We start from the raw sequence: 19,891 nt of genomic DNA on the forward strand, positions 1-19,891 counted from the left end.
GAGTCAGGTACTAGAGAGTACCCCTGTGGCTGTACTCCTTGACAATAAGTACTCCTGCTTGAGTACTGTTGGGGGAAACAGCCTACCTGGGGAAGCAACAGTGGCAGTGTCTCTGGCACAGAGCCTGGCCCTGTGGCTCAGTTGGGTAGGGAAGGAGAGAGGAGGGCACTAGTGATGGGGGACTCTATAGTTAGGTGGGCAGACAAGCGATTCTGTGGACGCAGGAAAGAAACTCGGAAGGTAGTTTGCCTCCCAGGTGCCAGGGTCCGGGATGTTTCAGATTGTGTCCAAGATATCCTGAAGGAGGAGGGAGAACAGCCAGAGGTCGTGGTACATATTGGTACCAAACATAGGGAGGGAGAGGAATGAGGTCCTGAAAAGAGACTATAGAGAATTAGGAAGGAAGTTGAGAAGCAGGACCTCAAAGGTAGTAATTTCCAGATTACTGACTGTGCTAAGTGACAGTGGGTATAGGAACAGAATGAGGAGGAGGTTAAATGCATGGCTGAGGGATTGGAGTAAGGAGCAGGGATTCAGTTTTCTGGATCATTGGGGCCTATTTTGGGGCAGGTATGACCTGCTCAAAGAGGACGGGTTGCACTTGAATCCCAGGGGGACCAACATACTGGCGGGGAGGTTTGCTAAGGCTGCTGGGGAGAGTTTAAACTAGAATTGTTGGGGGATGGGATCCATACTGGAGAGACTGGGGAAGAGGTGTTTGGCTCTCAAATAGAGGAAGCTAGGAGTAAGTACCAAAGGCAGGTGATAGAGAAGGGACGTGTTCAGACAGGCTTGAGATGTGTCTATTTTAACGCAAGGAGTATTGTGAACAAGGCGAATGAGCTTAGAGCTTGGATCGATACTTGGAGCTATGATGTGGTGGCCATTACAGAGACTTGGATGGCTCAGGGACTGGAACGGTTGATTCAAGTGCCGGGATTTAGATGTTTCAGGAAGGACAGGGAGGGAGGCAAGAGAGGTGGGGGAGTGGCACTGTTGATCAGAGATAGTGTCACAGCTGCGGAAAAGGTAGACGTTGTGGAGGGATTGTCTACAGAGTCTCTGTGGGTGGAGGTTAGGAACAGGAAGGGGTCGATAACGGTGCTGGGTGTTTTTTATATGCCACCCAATAGTGACAGGGTTATTGAGGAGCAGATAGGGAAGCAGATCCTAGAAAGGTGTGAGAATAACAGAGTTGTTGTGATGGGGAATTTTAATTTCCCAAACATCGATTGGCATCTCCAGACAATGAGGGGTTTGGATGGGGTGGAGTTTGTTAGGTGTGTTCAGGAAGGGTTCTTGACACAGTATGTAGATAGACCTACAAGAGGAGAGGCTGTGCTTGATTTGATATTGGGAAATGAACCTGGTCAGGTGTCAGATCTCTCAGTGGGTGAACATTTTGGTGATAGTGATCATAATTCTACCTCCTTTACATTAGCACTGGAGAGGGATAGGAACAGACAGACTGGAAAGGCGTTTACTTGGAGTAAAGGGAATTATGAGGCTCTCAGGCAGGAAATTGGAAGATTAAATTGGGAACAGATGTTCTCTGGGAAAAGTACGGAAGAAATGTGGCAAATATTCAGGGAATATTTGTGTGGAGCTCTGCATAGACATGTTCCAATGAGACAGGGGAATCACAAGAGGATACAGGAACCGTGGTGTACGAAGGCTATAGTAAATCTAGTCAAAAGGAAAAGAAAAGCTTACAAAAGGTTCAGAGAGCTCGGTAATGTTAGAGATCTGGAAGAGTACAAGGCTAAAAGGAAGGAACTTAAGAAGGAGATTAGGAGAGCCAGAAGGGGACATGAGAAGGCCTTGGTGGGCAGGATTAAGGAAAACCCCAAGGCATTCTACAAGTATGTGAAGAGTAAGAGGATGAGATGCGAAAGGATAGGGCCTATCAAGTGCAGCAGTGGGAAACTGTGTATGGATCCGGAAGAAATGGCGGAGGTACTTAATGAATACTTTACATCAGTATTCACCACGGGAAAAGATCTGGGTGATTGTAGTGGGGACTTGCAGCGGCCTGAAAAGCTTTAGCATATAGATATTAGAAAAGAGGTGGTGCTGAAACCTTTGGAAAGCATCAAGGTAGATAAGTCGCCAGGACCGGCTGAGATGTACCCCAGGCTGCTGTGGGAGGTGAGGGAGGAGATTGCGGAACCTCTGACGATGATCTTTGCATCGTCGATGGAGACGGGAGAGGTTCCGGAAGATTGGAGCGTTGTGGATGTTGTTCCCTTATTCAAGAAAGGGAGTAGGGATAGCCCAGGAAATTATAGACCGGTGAGTCTTACCTCAGTGGTTGGTAAGCTAATGGAGAAGATCCTGAGAGGCAGGATTTATGAACATTTGGAGAGGTATAATATGATTAGGAATAGTCAGCATGGCTTTGTCAAGGGCAGGTCCTGTCTTACGAGCCTGATTGAATTTTTTGAGGATGTGACTAAGCACATCGATGAAGGGAGAGCAGTAGATGTAGTGTATATGGATTTCAGCAAGGCATTTGATAAGGTACCCCATGCGAGGCTTATGGAGAAGGTGAGGAGGCATGGGATCCAAGGGGACATTGCAGTGTGGATCCAGAACTGGCTGGCCCACAGAAGGCAAACCGTGGTTGTTGAAGGGTTGTATTCTGAGTGGAGGTCGGTGACCAGTGGTGTACCTCAGGGATCTGTACTGGGTCCCTTACTCTTTGTGATTTTTATAAATGACCTGGATGAGGAAGTGGAGGGATGGGTTAGTAAGTTTGTGGATGACACAAAGGTTGGGGGTGTTGTGGATAGTTTGGAGGGCTGTCAGAGGTTACAGAGGGACATAGATAGGATGCAAAGTTGGGCTGAGAAGTGGCAGATGCAGTTCAACCCAGATAAGTGTGAAGTGGTTCATTTTGGTAGGTCAAATATGTTGGTGGAATATAGTCTTAATGGTAGGACTCTTGGCAGTGTGGAGGATCAGAGGGATCTTGGGGTCCGAGTCCATAGGACACTCAAAGTGGCGGCGCAGGTTGACTGTGGTTAAGAAGGCATATGGTGTATTGTCCTTCATCAATCGGGGAATTGAATTTAGGAGTTGAGAGGTATTGTTGCAGCTATATAGGTCCCTGGTCAGACCCCACTTGGAGTACTGTGCTCAGTTCTGGTCGCCTCACTACAAGAAGTAGATACAGGTGGATAGGGTAGTTAAGAAAGCTTATGGGATGTTAGCTTTCATAAGTCGTGGGATCGAGTTTAAGAGCCACGAGGTAATGATGCAGCGCTACAAAACTGTGTCCAGTTCTGGTTGCCTCATTATAGGAAGGATGTGGAAGTGTTGGAAAGGGTGCAGAGGAGATTTACCAGGATGCTGCCTGGTTTAGAGAGTATGGATTATGAGGAGAGACTAAAGGAGCCAGAACTTTACTCTTTGGAGAGAAGGGGGATGAGGGGAGACGTGATAGAGGTGTACAAAATATTAAGAGGAATAGATAGAGTGGACAGCCAGTGCCTCTTTCCCAGGGCACCAATGCTTAATGCAAGAGGACATGGCTTTGAGGTAATGGGTGGGAAGTTCAAGGGAGATGTCAGAGGGAGGTTTTTCACCCAGAGAGTGGTTGGTGCATGGAATGCACTGCCTGGGGTGGTGGTGGAGGCTGATATGTTGGTCAAGTTCAAGAGATTGTTAGATAAGCATATGGAGGAATTTAAGATAGAGGGATATGTGGGAGGAAGGGGTTAGATAGTCTTAGGAGTGGTTTGAAGGGCAGCACAACATGGTGGGCCGAAGGGCCTGTATTGTTCTATGATTCTAAGAGTCGGTCACAGCCCGGGGACAGGATGGGATCAGTCGGTCACACCCCAGGACAGGAGGGGATCAGTCAGTCAGTCACACCCTGGGACAGGAGGGGATCAGTCTATATATATATCACAAACAATAAAGGTCCCAGCTCTATCCCTCTTAATTTTTAATATCCATGAAGCTGTCCAAATGTCTTTTAAACATTGTAACTGTGGCAACTACATCCCCCTCAACCACTTCCTCTGGCAGTTCGTTCCACACACCCACCACCCTCTGTGTGAAAAACCTGTCCCTCAGGTCCCCTTTAAATCTTTCCCCTCTCACCTTAAACCTGTGCCCTCTGCCTTCAGACTCCCCTGCCCTGGGGAAAAGACTGTGACCACCCACTCTGTCTGTGCCCCCCATGATTTTATAATCCTCTCTAAGCTCACCCCTCAGCCTCCTTCGCTCCTGGGAAAAAAGTCCCAGCCTGTCCAGTCTCTCCTTATAACCCAACCAGCAAAGCTCGATCTGCCATCTGGAACTACCCGCCCTGATTGCGGAAGAACTTTCAGAGCCAAGGTTGGACTCATAAGCCACTTGAGAGCCCATAAATAGATCAACAGAATGAAGACCATCATCCTCGACCTCGAGGGATAGCCACGACGATAACCCAACCCATCCGGTCCTGGGAACGTCCTCATGAATCATTTCTGCACCTTCTCCAGCTTTATGACACCCTTCCTATAGTTGGGCGACCAGGACCGCACACCGTTCCCCCAGTGCATGGTGATGTCTTGAGAATGTGAAAGTGAGCAAATTAGTTTCAGGCAAGAGAAATGTTGGCTTGTGGTTCGAGCTGGCTGCCAACTGGAGGCACAGCACCGCCTGGAGGAGAGCTGCAGCTTAAGCCCCCAGTCCCAGCAACATTCTCGTGTATCTTCTCTGCACCTTCTCCAGCTGAATCACATCCTTCCTCTACCCAGGCCACCAAGGTTAAACAAAACCAGAGAATGCTGGAAACACTCAGCAGGTCAGGCCACATCTGTGGGAGGAGAAACAGTCAACATTTCAGGTTGGAGACCCTTGGTCAGAGGTGGCTAAGGAACGCTGGTGAACCTTGGCGTTCAAGTTCTTAGTTCCCGGAAAATGGCAACACAGGTAGATAGGTGAAGAAGGCGTACGGCATGCTGGCCTTCATCGGTCAGGCATATAACATAACAGGTGGGATGTTCTGTTGCAACTACAGAACACTTGCTGGACTGCACTTGGAACACTGCGTGCAGTTCTGGTCACCACAATGTAGAAAGGATGTGGTTACACTGGAGAGAGTGCAGAGGAGATTCACCAGGGTGGTTTCTGGATTGGAGCTAGGGGGGGAGATTAGATAGGCTGGGCTTGTTCTTCTTGAAGACAAGGAGGCTGAGGGGTGAGCTGAAAGAGATGTACAAGATTATGAGAGGCATTGATAAGGTTGATAGACAAAATCTTTTTCCATTGGTAGGGATATCAAAAACAAGAGGGCATAGTTTTAAGGTGAGAGTGAGGAGTTTGAAAGGGGGGCTGAGGGTTACATTTTTTTTTTACACAGAGAGTGGATGATATCTGGAGCTCGCTGCCAGAGGAGATGGAATCAGATACAGTCACTGTGTTTAAGAGACATTTGGACAGGCACTTACACAGACAAGGTACAGAGGGGATGGACCTAATGCAGGTAAATGGAATTAGTGTACTTGGGCAAAAAGGTGGGCTGAAGGGCCTGTTTCTGTGCTAGTTGGACGGTTAATTGGCCACTAGTTGTCCCTAGAGTGTAGGTGAGTGGTAGAATCTGTGGGGAGTTGATGAGACCAATGGGATCTGTGTATGATAGGCGTAAATATTTGTTCAATGGTTGGCACAGACTCGGTGGGCCAAGGGGTCTGTTCCTCTCTGTTCAGTGACAATCAGCAGAGATTAGTTTGGAGAAGGTCATGTCTAACTATCTTGATTGAACCTTTTGAGGAGCTAACAAGCAGCGTCAATAAGGGCAGATTTTGGGAAGGTTTTTGACAAAGTCCAACAAGGCATTGTGCTGGAAAATTATTTTGGAAGCTGGGGACATTACCTGGACACTGATAGTTGTAAATCAGACTGCTGGACGGTGACTTCAGCAATGTAGATGTAGAGGACCATGATCAGTGCCAGGCACAACATCTTCACCACCGAATGTAGATGGAGGAAGACAGCGCAGGTGACCATGGATAATACACCAGCCAGCATAAAGAACTGAGGGAATAAACAGGGCCGACGTTAGGGCCGCTCCATCCATGCTCATTGTCTGCACCGTCCCCAACAGCCCACGCTTCCTGAAAGTGAGGGGGGACGTGACCGGAGGGGTCTTTTCAGGATGGATGTGGAGAGGATGTTTCCTCTTGTGGGATAATCTAGAACTGGGGTCACTGTTGAAATTAAGGGGGAACCCATTTAACACAGCTGAGTTGTTTCTCAGAGAATGGCGAACCTTTGGAACTTTTGTTACCAAAGAACGGTGGCAGCAGTCTGTGAATACATTTCAGGCAGAGGTCATCAGATTCTTGACAAGCTGAGGATGATAGGTTGCCGTGGGGAGATGTGGGTGCTAAGTTGAGATCAGACATGATTTTATAGAATAACGGAACGGGCTGGAGATGCTCAGAAGCCGACTCTTACTCCTAATTCTCATAACGCCTTACATCACTGGAGCATAGGAGGCCATTCATACCATCAAGGTTAGAGCAATCCCAACAAATCCCTTCTTCCAAAGATTTCCCCATACACTTTGCTCTTTCACACACCCACCTACTGCCCCTGGTTCCCCCACCACCCACCTACTGCCCCTGGTTCCCCCACCACCCACCTACTGCCCCGGTTCCCCCTCCACCCACCTACTGCCCCGGTTCCCCCACCACCCACCTACTGCCCCCGGTTCCCTCACTACCCATCTCTTGCCCCGGTTCTCGGAAACCAGCCTCCCCTCCATGGACTCTGTCTGCACTTCTGGCTGCCTCCGTAAAGCAGCCAGCATAATCAAAAACCCCACCCACTCCGGACATTCTCTCTTCTCCCCACTCCCATCGGGCAGAAGACACAAAAGCCTTAAAGCACGTACCACCAGGTCAAGGACAGCTTTTATCCCGCTGTTATAAGACTATTGAATGGTTCCCTGGTACAATAAGATGGACTCTTGACCTCACAATCTACCTCTGGCCTTTTACCTTATTGTCTGCCTGCACTGCACTCTCTCTGTAACTGTAACACTTTATTCTGCATTCTGCTATTGTTTTCCCCTTGTACTGCCTCGATGTACTGATGTGATGAATTGATCTGTACAGATGGCATGCAGAACAAAGTTTTTCACTGGACCTCGGTACACGTGACAACAATAAAACAAGTTATCAGTCATTCTTGGTTGGCAGTCTGTGTGTTGTACCACAGGGGACAGTTCTTGGGCCTCAGCTAAACACAATGAATATCAACATTTTCCCTGAAACCTCATCCTTCCAAGTGTGCTGCTGATACTAAATTAGGTGTGTGGAGGATGTGATGAAGCCTCCCAGGACCGTGGGCAAGCTGGGCAAGTGTGGTACATGGCAGATGGGATACAATGTGCAACAGTGTGATGCACAAAGCAGAAGAATCGTCTTCAAATGGTGAGAGACTGAAAAGTGAACATTCCAATGGAGCTGGGTCTGCTTGTACACATGTCACTACTTAGGAAGGTACAATGGTGTTTAGTACAAGAGGGTTTGAGTGTAAGGGTAAAGATGCCTTATTACAACTATACTGGGCCTGGGTGAGACCCCACCTGGAGTATTGTGGAGTTCTGGTTTCCTTACCTAAGAAAGGATGTATCAGCCATCGAGGGAATGCAGTGAAGATCCACTAGACAGGTTCCTGGGATGGCAGCTTTGCCGTATGAGGAGAGACTGAGTAGACTACGTCTGCATACTCTGGAGTTTAGAAGAATGAGAAATTGCATTGAAAGTACAAAACTTTCACAGAGCTCAATGGGATGATGCATGGAGGATGTTTCCCCAAGGAGTCTAGAACCAGGGAGCAGAGTCTCAGTACAGGGCTTTGGTCATTGAGAACAGAGATGGGGAGACATTTCTTCACTTTGACATTCACTGTCCCAGGGGTCTGTGGAGGCTCAGTCATGGTGTTCTTTCAAAACACAAATCGATAGGTTTCTGGGCTGTAAGGGAATCAAGGGATATGGGGTAGAGCTGGAAAATGGTGCTGAGGTAGCAGATCAGCCATGGCCTTAATCAGCAGGTGCAAAGGGTCAGAAGGCCTACTCCTGCTCCTATTTCTTACCTGCACTAAACTGATATCCCTTGATTTCCTTGATATCTAAATATCCCCCACCAGTTCCTATTTTGAATATCCTTAGTGACTGAGCCTCCATTGCCTCTTGGGTGGAGAATTGCAAAGATTCACCACATTCTGGATGAAGAAATTTCCCCTCATCAGTATTCCGAATGGTTGACCCCTTGTTTTGGGACTGAACCCTGATGCACGACATTCCAGTCTGGGAAACATCATCCCACATCTGCCCTGTCAAGCCCAGTGAGAATTTTGTACGCTTCAATGAGATCACCTGTTATCTTCTAAACTGGAGAGAGCAATGGCCTGGTCTGTTCAGTCCCTGCTCAGACAACAAAGTTGCCATAAATATGGAAGCAGGAAAAGGCCTCTGGTCCTGTCAGCTTCCTCTGCCATTCATCAAGCTCACGGCTCATTTCCTACCTCAGCGCCAATTTCCAGCACTATCCTCATGATCTAGAAATCTATCGATCTGTGTTATGAATGGAACCAGTGACTGAGCTTCCACAGCCCTCTCAGTAGAGAATTCCAAAGGTTCACCACTCTCAAAGGGAAGAAACTTCTCCTTATCTCAATTCCAGTTAACCTAACCCTTGATTCTTCCCAGGAATCAACCTGGTGAGCCTTTGCTTCACTGCCTTTATCGCAAACATATCCTTCTCTAAGTTGGGAGACCAGACCTGTACACAATATTCCAGATGAAGTCTCAGCAGCATCATCTATAGATTGGAGTAGGAGGTCTCTACACTTCTCCTCAAATCCGTTTGTAATCAAGGGCAATATGCCACTTGCCGTGCTGATTGCTTGTGATATCAGTATCTGAACATTTCGTGATGTGTGTACAAGGACACCCATGTATCTCTGAATACCTCTCCATTTAAAATAGACATCACCTTTCCAATTTTTCTTCCAGTATGACTGCACAGTTTTCTACATTATATTCCATCTGATGTGCCTTTAGCTGTTCAATTAACTTGTCCACATTCCCTTAAGCCTGTCTGGATCCTCCTGACAACCTACACCACTCAAGGGACAGACTAACTCCAGCACTCACTACAGGACACAAGAAATAGGCCATTCAGCCCTTCCTGCCTGCTCTGTACTTCAATAAGGTCATGGCCGATCTTCTACCTCACTGCCACTCTCCAATCTGTGAGAATGTGACATAGAATGGATAGTGGATGTGATTTATTTAGATTTTCAGAATCCCACACAAGAAGTTGGTCAACAAGATTAGAATGCTCAGAGTTGGGGCCTGGATTGAGAATGAGTTATGGATGGAAAGCAAAGAGTGGGAATAAGTAGGTCTTTCTCAGGATGTCAGGTTGACAGGGATCAGTGCTTGGGACATAGATCACAACCTAGATCAACTGCTTAGCTGAGGGCAGCACAGAGGGGCAGCAATTAGTGCTCCAAATATCTGAGTTCAGTCCTGACCTTGGGTACTGTCCGTGTGCAGTCTACATGTTATCCCTGTGACAGCGTCAGCTTCCCCGGAGTGCCCTGGTTTCCTCCCTCATCCCCATGATGTGCCGGTTGGTAGGCTGAATGGCTACTGCAAGATGCCCCTTGTGTACATAGGTGGCAGAAGAGTTGGCCGGTGGGGGGGGGGGGGGGGGGGATGTTGATGAAGATGTGTGAGGAAAGTGGGATTAGTGTAAATGGGTTAGTATACCTTGGTGGGCTGAAGTCCTGTTTCCGTGCTGTATGACTCTTTGATCAAATAACATTGTGGCTGTGAGGTTGTGAGGGCTCAGTCACCTAGTTCATTCAATACATCGAGAGCGATAAGTTTCTGGATAGTATTGAGGGATATAGGGATGGTCCTCAGGGAGAAGATCAGTCATGATCTTGATGAATGGTGGAGCAGGATGGAGGGGCCGAGTGGTCTTCTCCTGCTCCCAGTTGTTATGTTCTGATGTTTTACTGCACAAAACCAGAATCTCTTGATTCCCTTAATATCTAGAATTCACTGATCCCTGTCTTGAATGTATTCAGCAAATGAGCTTCCACAGCCTTCCAAAGATTCACAACCACCTCAGTGAAGAAGTTTTCTCGTCACAACACTGAATGGTGTGGTAATCCCTTCATGTTGGGAATGTGGCCCGATTCTAGGTACTCCAGTCAGGGGAAAACCATGCCCAGATCTTCAAGCTCAGGGAGAATTTTGTGTGCTTCAGTGAAATCACTTCTTAATCTTCTAAACTGGTTAACCCATCCTAAGAGCAGGAGTGGGTAACTTTGCCCCTTGTGTTTACTCCTTGACTAATGTTTTAATTCAATGCTACCTTCCGGAAGTTCTTTAAAGCGCTATCAGGTACAATAGATAAGGGGGAACCAGTGGATGTGGTGCATTTAGATTTTTGGAAGGCTTTCAATAAGGTCTCATGAAAGTTAGGGCATGAGAAGTTGGGCTAATGTAATGGTATGGATTAAGAGTTGGTCATTGAACTGCAAGTAGAGAGTGGAACAGACCATCCCAGGGTGTCAGGCTGTGATTGATGGGCACCACAGGGATCGGGGTCCAGGCCCCAGCTGTTCACATCTGTATCAGTGATCAGCTGAGGGAGCCCAATGTCACATTCCCAAGTTGGCGGACCATACTAAACTGGGTGGGGCTGTGGGTAGGGGGGAGGATGTAGAGAGGCTTCAGGGGGATGTGGACAAGCGGAGTGAGTGGGTCAGGACGTGGCAGCTGGAATATAATGTGGGGAATGTGGGGACACCCACTCTGGTGCAGAGAGGATCAGCAGAGTGTGTGTTAACTGGTGGGAGACTGGACAGCGTTGATGTTACAGGGACCTGGGTGTGTGTGTACACATGTCACTGAGGGCCCAGGCAGGTGCAGCTAGCAATTTGGAGGGAAAATGCTATGTTGGCCTTGATTATGAGAGGATTTGAGTTGTTTACCCAATTGTACAGGACCTTGGTGAGACTGCACCTGGAGCATCGTGTACAGTTTGGTCTCCTTATCTAAGGATGTACTTGCCAGAGAGAGTGCAGCGAAGCTTCACCAACTGGCTCCGAGGATAGTGGGTTTACCATACGAGGACTCATTAAGTAGATTGGGACTGTGTTCTCTGGAGTTTATAAGGATGAGAGGAAATCTCATTGAAATTTACAAAATTGTTAAAGAATTCAACAGATTGGTTTTAGTGAGGACATTATCCCTGGCTGAGGAACAAGGGACAAAGTCCCTGAATAAGGGGCAGACTGTTTTTGACAGATTTAAAGAGAAATTTCTTAACTTAAGGGGGAAGTGAATCATAGAATCAGAAAATCAAACATCACTGAAACAGGCCCTTTGGCCCACCTCCTCCATGCCGACCATGTCCATCTACACTAGGTCCCATTTGCTCTCATTAGCCCCTATCCCTCTGCACCTTTCCCAGCCAAGTACCTGTCCAATCACCTTTTAATCGCCTCTACCACCTCCTCTGGCAGCTCATCCTGCATACCCACCACCCTCTGTGTGAAAAACTTACTCCTCAGATCTTCTTTAACTTCCTCCCCTCTTACATGAAACCTATGCCCTCTAGTTCTAGACTCCCCTGCCTGGGAAACATTCTTGCTCTCTATCCTATCTACGCCCCACATAATTTTATAAACCTCTGTAAGGTCACCCCTCAGCCTCCATATCCCAGTGAAAACAAACCCAGCCTGTCCAACTTTTACCAATGCACCATAGAAAGCATCCTATCTGGATGTATCACGGCTTGGTACGGCAACTGCTCTGCCCAGGACCGCAAGAAGCTGCAGAGAGTTGTGGACACAGCCCAGCGCATCACGGACACCAGCCTCCCCTCCTTGGACTCTGTCTTTACCTCTCGTTGTCTTGGTGAAGCAGCCAGTATAATCAAAGACCCCACCCACCCGGGTCATTCTCTCTTCTCTCCTCTTCCATCGGGCAGAAAATACAGGAGCCTGAGGGCACGTACCACCAGACTTAAGGACAGCTTCTACCCCACTGTAATAAGACTATTGAACAGTTCCCTTATACAATGAGATGGACTCTGACCTCACGATCTACCTTGTTGTGACCTTGCACCTTATTGCACTGCACTTTCTCTGTAGCTGTGACACTTTACTCTGTACTATTATTGTTTTTACCTGTACTACATCAATGCACTCTGTACTAACTCAATGTAACTGCACTGTGCAATGAATTGACCTGTAAGATCGGTTTGTAAGACAAGTTTTTCACTGTACCTCGGTACAAGTGACAATAATAAACCAATACCAATCTCTCCGTATAACGACAGCCCTCTGTTCCAGGCAGCATCCTGGTGAATCTCCTCTGCACCCTCTCAATTGCTACCATATACTTCCTGTAGTGAGGAGACTACAATGCTCCAAGTGCGGTCTAACCAATGTTTTGTACAGCTGCAACATGATGACCAACTCGTAGACTCAGTGCATTGACCAATGAAGGCAAGCACACCTCCTTCACTACCCTATCCACCTGTGACACCACTTTCAGGGAGCTGTGGACTTGTACCCCAAGGCCTCTCTGTACATCAATGCCCCTAAGGTCTCTGCCATTTACTCTACATGACTTCACACTTGTCTGGGTTAGACTCCCGCTGGTCTGTCTGCCGCTGTCTTTCAACAACTTTCTATCACTCCATCAATTTTCATGTCATCTGCAAACTTCCTAATCACACCACCTACATTTTCATCCAAGTTATTGATATATGATAAACAACAGAGGTCCCAGCCCTGATCCCTGTGGTACACCACTGATCACAGATTTCCAGTCAGAGAAACACCTCTCCATCACACCCTCTGCTCCTATCACCAAATCAATTCTGGATTCTGTTTGCCAACATGCTTTAACCTTCTGGACCAGCATGGGACCTTGTCAAATGTCTTATTAAAGTACATGTAAACCTCCTCAAAGAACTGAATCAGATTTGTGAGACATGATCTCCCCTGCACAAACTACACTAACTCCATCTGCTCAGTCCTGCCTTTCCAAGTAAATAAATCTTGTCCCTCAGAACCTTCTCCAACAACTTCTCTTCTACTTTTGTCAGGCTCACCTGTCTGTACTTTCCAGGCTGATCGTTAGAGTCACAGAGTCATAGAGTAATCCAGCATGGCAACAGGCCCTTCGGCCCAACTCATCCATGCCAGCCATAGTGCCCACCAAGCTAGTCCCATTTGCCCGCAGCTGGCCCAAATCCCTCTAAACCCCTCCTATCCATGTACTCCTCCAAATGTCCTTTCAATGTTATTATTGCACCTGCCTCAACCACTCCCTCTGGCAGCTCGTTCCATATACCCACCACCCTCAGTGTGTTGCCCCTCAGGTCCCTTTTAAATCTTTCACATCTCACCATAAACCTATGCCCTCTAGTTTTTAGTTCCCCTTGCCTGGGAAAAAGACTGTGTGCCTTCACCCTATCTATACCCCTCATGATTTAATACACCTGTATAAGGTCACCCCTCATTCTCCTACGTTCCAAGGAATAAAGTCCAAGACTGCCCAACCTCTCCCTATAACTCAGGCCCTTGAGTGCTGGCAGCATCCTCGTAGATCTTCTCTGCGCTCTCTCCATTATAGTGGTGTCTTTCCTATAACAGGGTGACTAAAACTGAACACAATACTCCAAGTGCGGCCTCGATAGCATCTTGTACAACCGCAACGTAATGTCCCAACTCCTATACTGGTGAAGGCCAGTGTGCCGAAAGCCTTCTTCACCACCCTGTCACCCTGTCTACCTGTGACACCACTTTCAGGGAACTTGCTCTTTTTGAACTAGGGGCAAGATTTGCTGTCCCCCAGTCTCTGGTACCTCACCTGTGGCTAATGAAGGTGTAAACAGGAAGGAGATAGAGAGCTTAGTGGAATGGTGTCATGACAACAACCTTTCCCTCAATGTCAACAAAACTAAAGAGCTGGTCATTGACTTCAGGAAAGGGGGCAGTGTACATACACCTGTCTACGTCAATGGTGCTGAGGTCAAGAAGCTTGATAGCTTCAAGTTCCTGGGAGTGAACATCACCAACAGGCTGTCCTGGTCAAATCCTGTAGATGCTATGGCCAAGAAAGCTCACCAGTGCCTCTACTTCCTCAGGAGGCTAAAGAAATTTGGTTTGTCCCCTTTGACTCTCACCAACTTTTACCGATGCACCATAGAAAGCATCCTATCTGGATGTATCACGGCTTGGTACGGCAACTAGTCTGCCCAGGACCGCAAGAAGCTACAGAGGGTTGTGGACACAGCCCAGCGCATCACGGACACCAGCCTCCCCTCCGTGGACTCTGTCTTTACCTCTCGCTGTCTTGGTGAAGCAGCCAGCATAATCAAAGACCCCACCCACCCAGGACATTCTCTCTTCTCTCCTCTTCCATCGGGTAGAAGATACAGGTGCCTGAGGGCACGTACCACCAGACTTAAGGACAGCTTCTGCCCCACTGTGATAAGACTATTGAAAAGTTCCCTTATACAATGAGATGGACCATGATCTCACGATCTACCTTGTTGTGACCTTGCACCTTATTGCACTGCACTTTCTCTGTAGCTGTGACACTTTACTCTGTACTGTTATTGTTTTTACCTGTACTACATCAATGCACTCTGTACTAACTCAATGTAACTGCACTGTGTAATGAATTTGACCTGTACGGTCGGTTTGTAAGACAAGTTTTTCACTGTACCTCGGTACAAGTGACAATAATAAACCAATACCAAACATCTCCGCCAGAGCCCCAGCAATCTCCTCCTTTCTTCCCGTAACATCCTGGGATAAATCCCGTCAGGTCCTGGGGATTTTCCACCTTAATGTGCTCCAAGATTTCTGGCACTTCCCCCTTCCTGATACAGATGTGCTGCAGGAAAACAGCGTACTCCTCCCTAACTCTGCAGCCTCCACACCCTTCTCCTCAGTGAATACCGATGAGAAGTATTCATTTAGGACCTTGCTTATGTCCAATGGCTCCATACTCGGCTTACTCTTTTGGTCCCTCAGGGCAAATACTCTTTCTTTAGCTACCTTCTTGCTTCCAGTATACTTGTGAAGGGTTCGGATTCTCCTTAATCCTAATTGCCAAGGTTATTTCATAACCCCTTTTGCCCTCCTAATTTCTTTCTTCAGTTCACTCCCATATCTCCTACAAATGACTCATTTGATATCAGTTTCCCATATCTGACTCGGGCTTTCTCCTTCTCACTGATTAACCCTCTAATATCCTTCATGACCCAAGGTCCCCTAAACTTACCATCTTGGCTTCCTGCCCTTGGGAGACATGCTGAATCTGAACTCTTTATTGACATGCTTTTATAAACATTTCCCACTTATCACATGTTGTCTTCCTTCCAGCAGTTGCTCCGTCGACTTCCATCAGGTCCTGCCCTACACTGTCAAAATCTGCTTCCCCCAGTTACAGACCCTAACCTAAGAACATGGAACATAGAACATCAAAAACTACAGCACAATTCAGGCCCTTTGGCCCACAAAGCTGTGCCGAACATGTCCCTACCCTAGAAATTACTAGGCTTATCCATAGCCCTCTATTTCACTCAGCTCCATGTACCTATCCAACAAGTCTCTTAAAAGACCATATCGTATCCGCCTCCACCACCGTTGCCGGCAGCCCATTCCACGCACTCACCTCTGAGTAAAAAACTTACCCCTGACATCTCCTCTATACCTACTCCCCAGCACCTTTAACCTATGTCCTCTTGTGGCCACCATTTCAGCCCTGGGAAAAAGCGTCTATCTACCCAATCAATACCTCTCATCATCTTGTACACCTCTATCAGGTCCCCCCTCATCCTCCGTCGCTCCAAGGAGAAAAGGCTGAGTTCCCTCAACCTGCTTTCATAAGGCATGCTCCGCATCCCAGGCAGCATCCTTGTAAATCTCCTCTGCACCCTCTCTATGGCTTCCACATCCTTCCTGTAGTGAGGCGACCAGAACTGAGCACAATACTCCAAGTGGGGTCTGACCAGGAACCTATATAGCTGCAACAATACCTCTCTATATAGCTGCAACAATACCTCTCAGCTCCTAAATTCGATTCCCCGATTGATGAAGGACAATACACCATATGCCTTCTTAACCACAGAGTCAACCTGCGCAGCTGCTTTGAGCGTCCTATGGACTCGGACCCCAAGATCCCTCTGATCCTCCACACTGCCAAGAGTCCTACCATTAATACTATATTCTGCCATCACATTTGACCTACCAAAATGAACCACTTCACACTTATTTGGGTTGAACTGCATCTGCCACTTCTCAGCCCAGTTTTGCATCCTATCTATGTCCCACTGTAACCTCTGACAGCCCTCCAAACTATCCACAACACCTCCAACCTTTGTGTCATCCGCAAACTTACTAACCCATCCCTCCACTTCCTCATCCAGGTCGTTTATAAAAATCACAAATAGTAAGGGTCCCAGAACAGATCCCTGAGGGACACCACTGGTCACCAACGTCCATGGAGAATATGACCCGTCAGCAATCACTCTTTGCCTTCTGCGGACCAGCCAACTCTGGTGGGCAGGCACGGTAGTGTAGCGGTTAGCTTAACGCTTTACAGCGCCAGCGACCCGGGTTCAATTCCGGCCACTGTCTGTAAGGAATTTGTACGTTCTCCCCGTGTCTGCGTGGGTTTCCTCCGGGTGCTCCAGTTTCCTCCCACATTCCAAAGACGTACAGGTTAGGAAGTTGTGAGTATGCTATGTTGGCGCCGGAAGCGTGGCGACACTTGTGGACTGCCCCTCCAGAACACTCTACGCAAAAAATACATTTCACTGTGTGTTTCGATGTACATGTGACTAATAAAGATCTTATCTTATCCACAAAGCAATGTCTCCTTGGATCCCATGCCTCCTTACTTTCTCAATAAGCCTTGCATGGGGTACCTTATCAAATGCCTTACTGAAATCCATATACACTACATCTACTGCTCTCCCTTCATCGATGTGTTTAGTCACATCCCCAAAAACTTCAATCAGGCTTGTAAGGCAGGACCAATTCTACCATTTTCCTTGACTACATTGGAGCTTACTGAACCCTGGTCAGTGTTACCAAAGGGTATCCTCAGGATACCTCAGGAGGCTAAAGAAATTTGGTTTGTCCCCTTTGACTCTCACCAACTACCGATACACCATAGAAAGCATCCTATCTGGATGTATCACGGCTCGGTACGGCAACTGCTCTGCCCAGGACCGCAAGAAACTGCAGAGAGTTGTGGACACAGCCCAGCGCATCACGGACACCAACCTCCTCTCCTTGTCTTGATATATCAGCCAGCATAATCAAAGACCCCACCCACATGGGACATTCTCTCTTCTCTCCTCTTCCATCGGGGAGAAGATACAGGAGCCTGAGGGGATGTACCACCAGACTTAAGGACAGCTTCTACCCCGCTGTGATAAGACTATTGAACGGTTCCCTTATACAATGAGATGGACTCTGACCTCACGATCTACCTTGTTGTGACCTTGCACCTTATTGCACTGCACTTTCTCTGTAGCTATGACACTTTACTCTGTACTGTTACTGTTTTTACCTGTACTACATCAATGCACTCTGTACTGACCAACGTAATTGGACTGTGTAATGAATTGACCTGTACGATCGGTTTGTAAGACAAGCTCTTCACTGGACCTCGGTACAAGTGACCAATCAGCACAGACACTTCCACCACTTGTCCTCGTTCCCTAAGGAAAGGTCAGTACAACTCTGCCTGAGTACGACTATCTGCAGACTGCTTCAAACACCCTCTTGGATCCATTTTATGAATTCCAGCCCATCTAAGCCCCTTGCACTAAGGCAATCCCAAATATCGATCTAGATCCTGAATATACTCCACCACTGAGCATCCACACCCCTCTGGGTAGAGAATCCTTATGATTCATTGCCCTTCAAGTGAAGAAATTTCAACATCTCATGAAGATCAAAAAATGAAGATAGCAGAAATATGAAATAAAAATTTAGAGACAAGTTGTAAGCACTCAGCTGGTGAGGAAACACCTGTGAAAAGACAAAACACAGAAAGTAGACCTTTCAGAACACATGAGATGAATGCATGGAAAAGTGAAACAGTCTCCAACATTCCCTGCTGCAGAGGCAGACCATCTCTGCACTGACGGGACAGTCCACTCCCCCCACTCACGGGACAGACCATCTCCAACACAGATAGGACTATCCATCCCCCCACTGACGGGACAGTCCGTCTTCTGCACGAATAGGACTGTCTGTCCCCCCACTGATGGAACAGACCATCTCCCCGCTGGAAAGTCCGTCTCCCCACTGACAGGACAGTCCGTCTCCAACATGAATGGGACTGTCCGTCCTCTGACTGACGGAACAGACCGTCTCCCCACTGATGGGACAGACCATCTCCAACACGACTGGGACTGTCCATCTATGATTCTGTCATTCTACGTTAACGCATTGGAAAGAGTTCAGAGGAAGTTAACTCAATAAATACTTAGAATGGGCAGATTGTCGTTTGAGGAAAGTTTGAATGGGTGGACTTGTTCCTGGAGATTAGAGGAGTGAGAGGGATCCTGTATGGAGAGGATGGTTCCTCTTGTGGGAGAATCTGAGGCTTGCCAATGGACACATTTGAAAGCAGCACTCACCTCAAGTTGATTGCAGATGCTTGCTGTCCACAGGTTAGCATTTGTCCATTTGGTCAGATTATACCCAATTTCTACAAACGGGTTCAAATTAGGGCACCAAATCTGCAAGGAAAATCAAAACTGAACTATAAGAGCATGCTGGAGATTTTACAAGACACGAGAGGTGGTTGCTGGACAGCATTAACTCCCCGTCAGAGCAATTCCCACTTCCCCATCCTCTCTCCAGAGCCCTGAATCTCCCAATTCTTCTTAAATTTCTAAACTAATCACACTACCCTGTTCCATGCCCATAACCTGTTGCAATTCCAAACTAATCACAATGCTTCCCTTTCTCCCCATAGTCCTGTATCAATTCCATACCCTGCTCCGTCCCTACAGCTGTGGTTCGTGTCCCACTGCCCTGTTCATACATTTAAGCTGCATTTAATGCCCTCCACTGCTCTACACTCTCTGACCTCAATCCCAAACTGAGCTCACCACCTCACTTTCTCCATGTGTCAATAAGTTCACACAAACTCTGAAACTAAGCCCACCGCCCCTTTCTCTTTCCATAGCCTGACAATAAACCCCAAATCATTTCCCTCTCTGTTCCAAAGATAACTTTAGTCTAGACAAACTTTACTCAAAACCAAAATACTCTAGCCCCATCAATGTCCTCTTCAATCTCTCATTCACCCTTCTTCTTTCCTTCAAATCCTTCAGCACAACATGGTGGGCCAAAGGGCCTGTATTGTGCTGTATTGTTCTATGGTCCTTCCTCTAGTGTGGTGAATGGGACTGTAAAACGGAAGCTGCTGTGACCTAACTAATGTTTAAAACAAAAAAAAACAAGATGCCGGAGGAATTCAGCGGCTCAGGCAGCAACTATGGAGGGAAATGGACAGTCGACGTTTTGGGTCGAGACCCTTCATCTGGAATGAGAGATAGGGGGAGGGGAAGAGATGGAGTAAGAGCTGGCAGGTGATGGGTGGATCCAGGTGCGGAGAAGTAACAGGCAGATGGAGGAGGGGAGAATGGAAATAGCCACAGAGGCTGGGAGGTGCTGGTGGAGGTGACAAAGGGCTGATAGGAGAGGAAGGTGGAGCACAAAATGGAGGGAGGGAGGTGGGGAGGGCAGATGGGAGCAGTGGGAGGAGTGTGTGGGTGATGGGCTGCAGTTTAAGCAAGCCCCTGCTCTCTGCTCC

At 47.6% G+C, this 19,891-nt stretch overlaps 2 protein-coding genes across 5 annotated transcripts in view; both read right to left on the reverse strand.

The window, feature by feature from the left end:
- The window catches only part of LOC127568664 (uncharacterized), a 235,837-nt gene that overhangs the window by 163,275 nt on the left and 52,671 nt on the right, over positions 1-19,891 (reverse strand). The window contains exon 1 of one of the 2 annotated variants that reach the window (XM_052012667.1): positions 15,928-15,943. The exons of the other annotated variant lie outside the window; for it this stretch is intronic. The gene's annotated coding sequence lies outside the window, so the exon portion shown is untranslated. Of the gene's footprint in view, positions 1-15,927; positions 15,944-19,891 lie in introns of those variants that run through there. 2 annotated transcript variants of the gene reach the window in all.
- Positions 1-19,891, reverse strand: part of LOC127568658 (adenylate cyclase type 8-like) — a 129,643-nt gene that overhangs the window by 30,338 nt on the left and 79,414 nt on the right. For all 3 annotated transcript variants that reach the window (XM_052012655.1, XM_052012654.1, XM_052012653.1), the window contains exons 11-12: positions 18,708-18,809; positions 5,867-6,027 (exon numbers count right to left, since the gene is read on the reverse strand). In XM_052012655.1, coding sequence (XP_051868615.1) covers positions 5,867-6,027; positions 18,708-18,809 — 263 coding nt within the window. The remainder of the gene's footprint in view (positions 1-5,866; positions 6,028-18,707; positions 18,810-19,891) is intronic.

The sequence above is a fragment of the Pristis pectinata genome, chromosome 3 (assembly GCF_009764475.1).
Source record: "Pristis pectinata isolate sPriPec2 chromosome 3, sPriPec2.1.pri, whole genome shotgun sequence".
Taxonomy (NCBI): Eukaryota; Metazoa; Chordata; class Chondrichthyes; order Rhinopristiformes; family Pristidae; genus Pristis; species Pristis pectinata.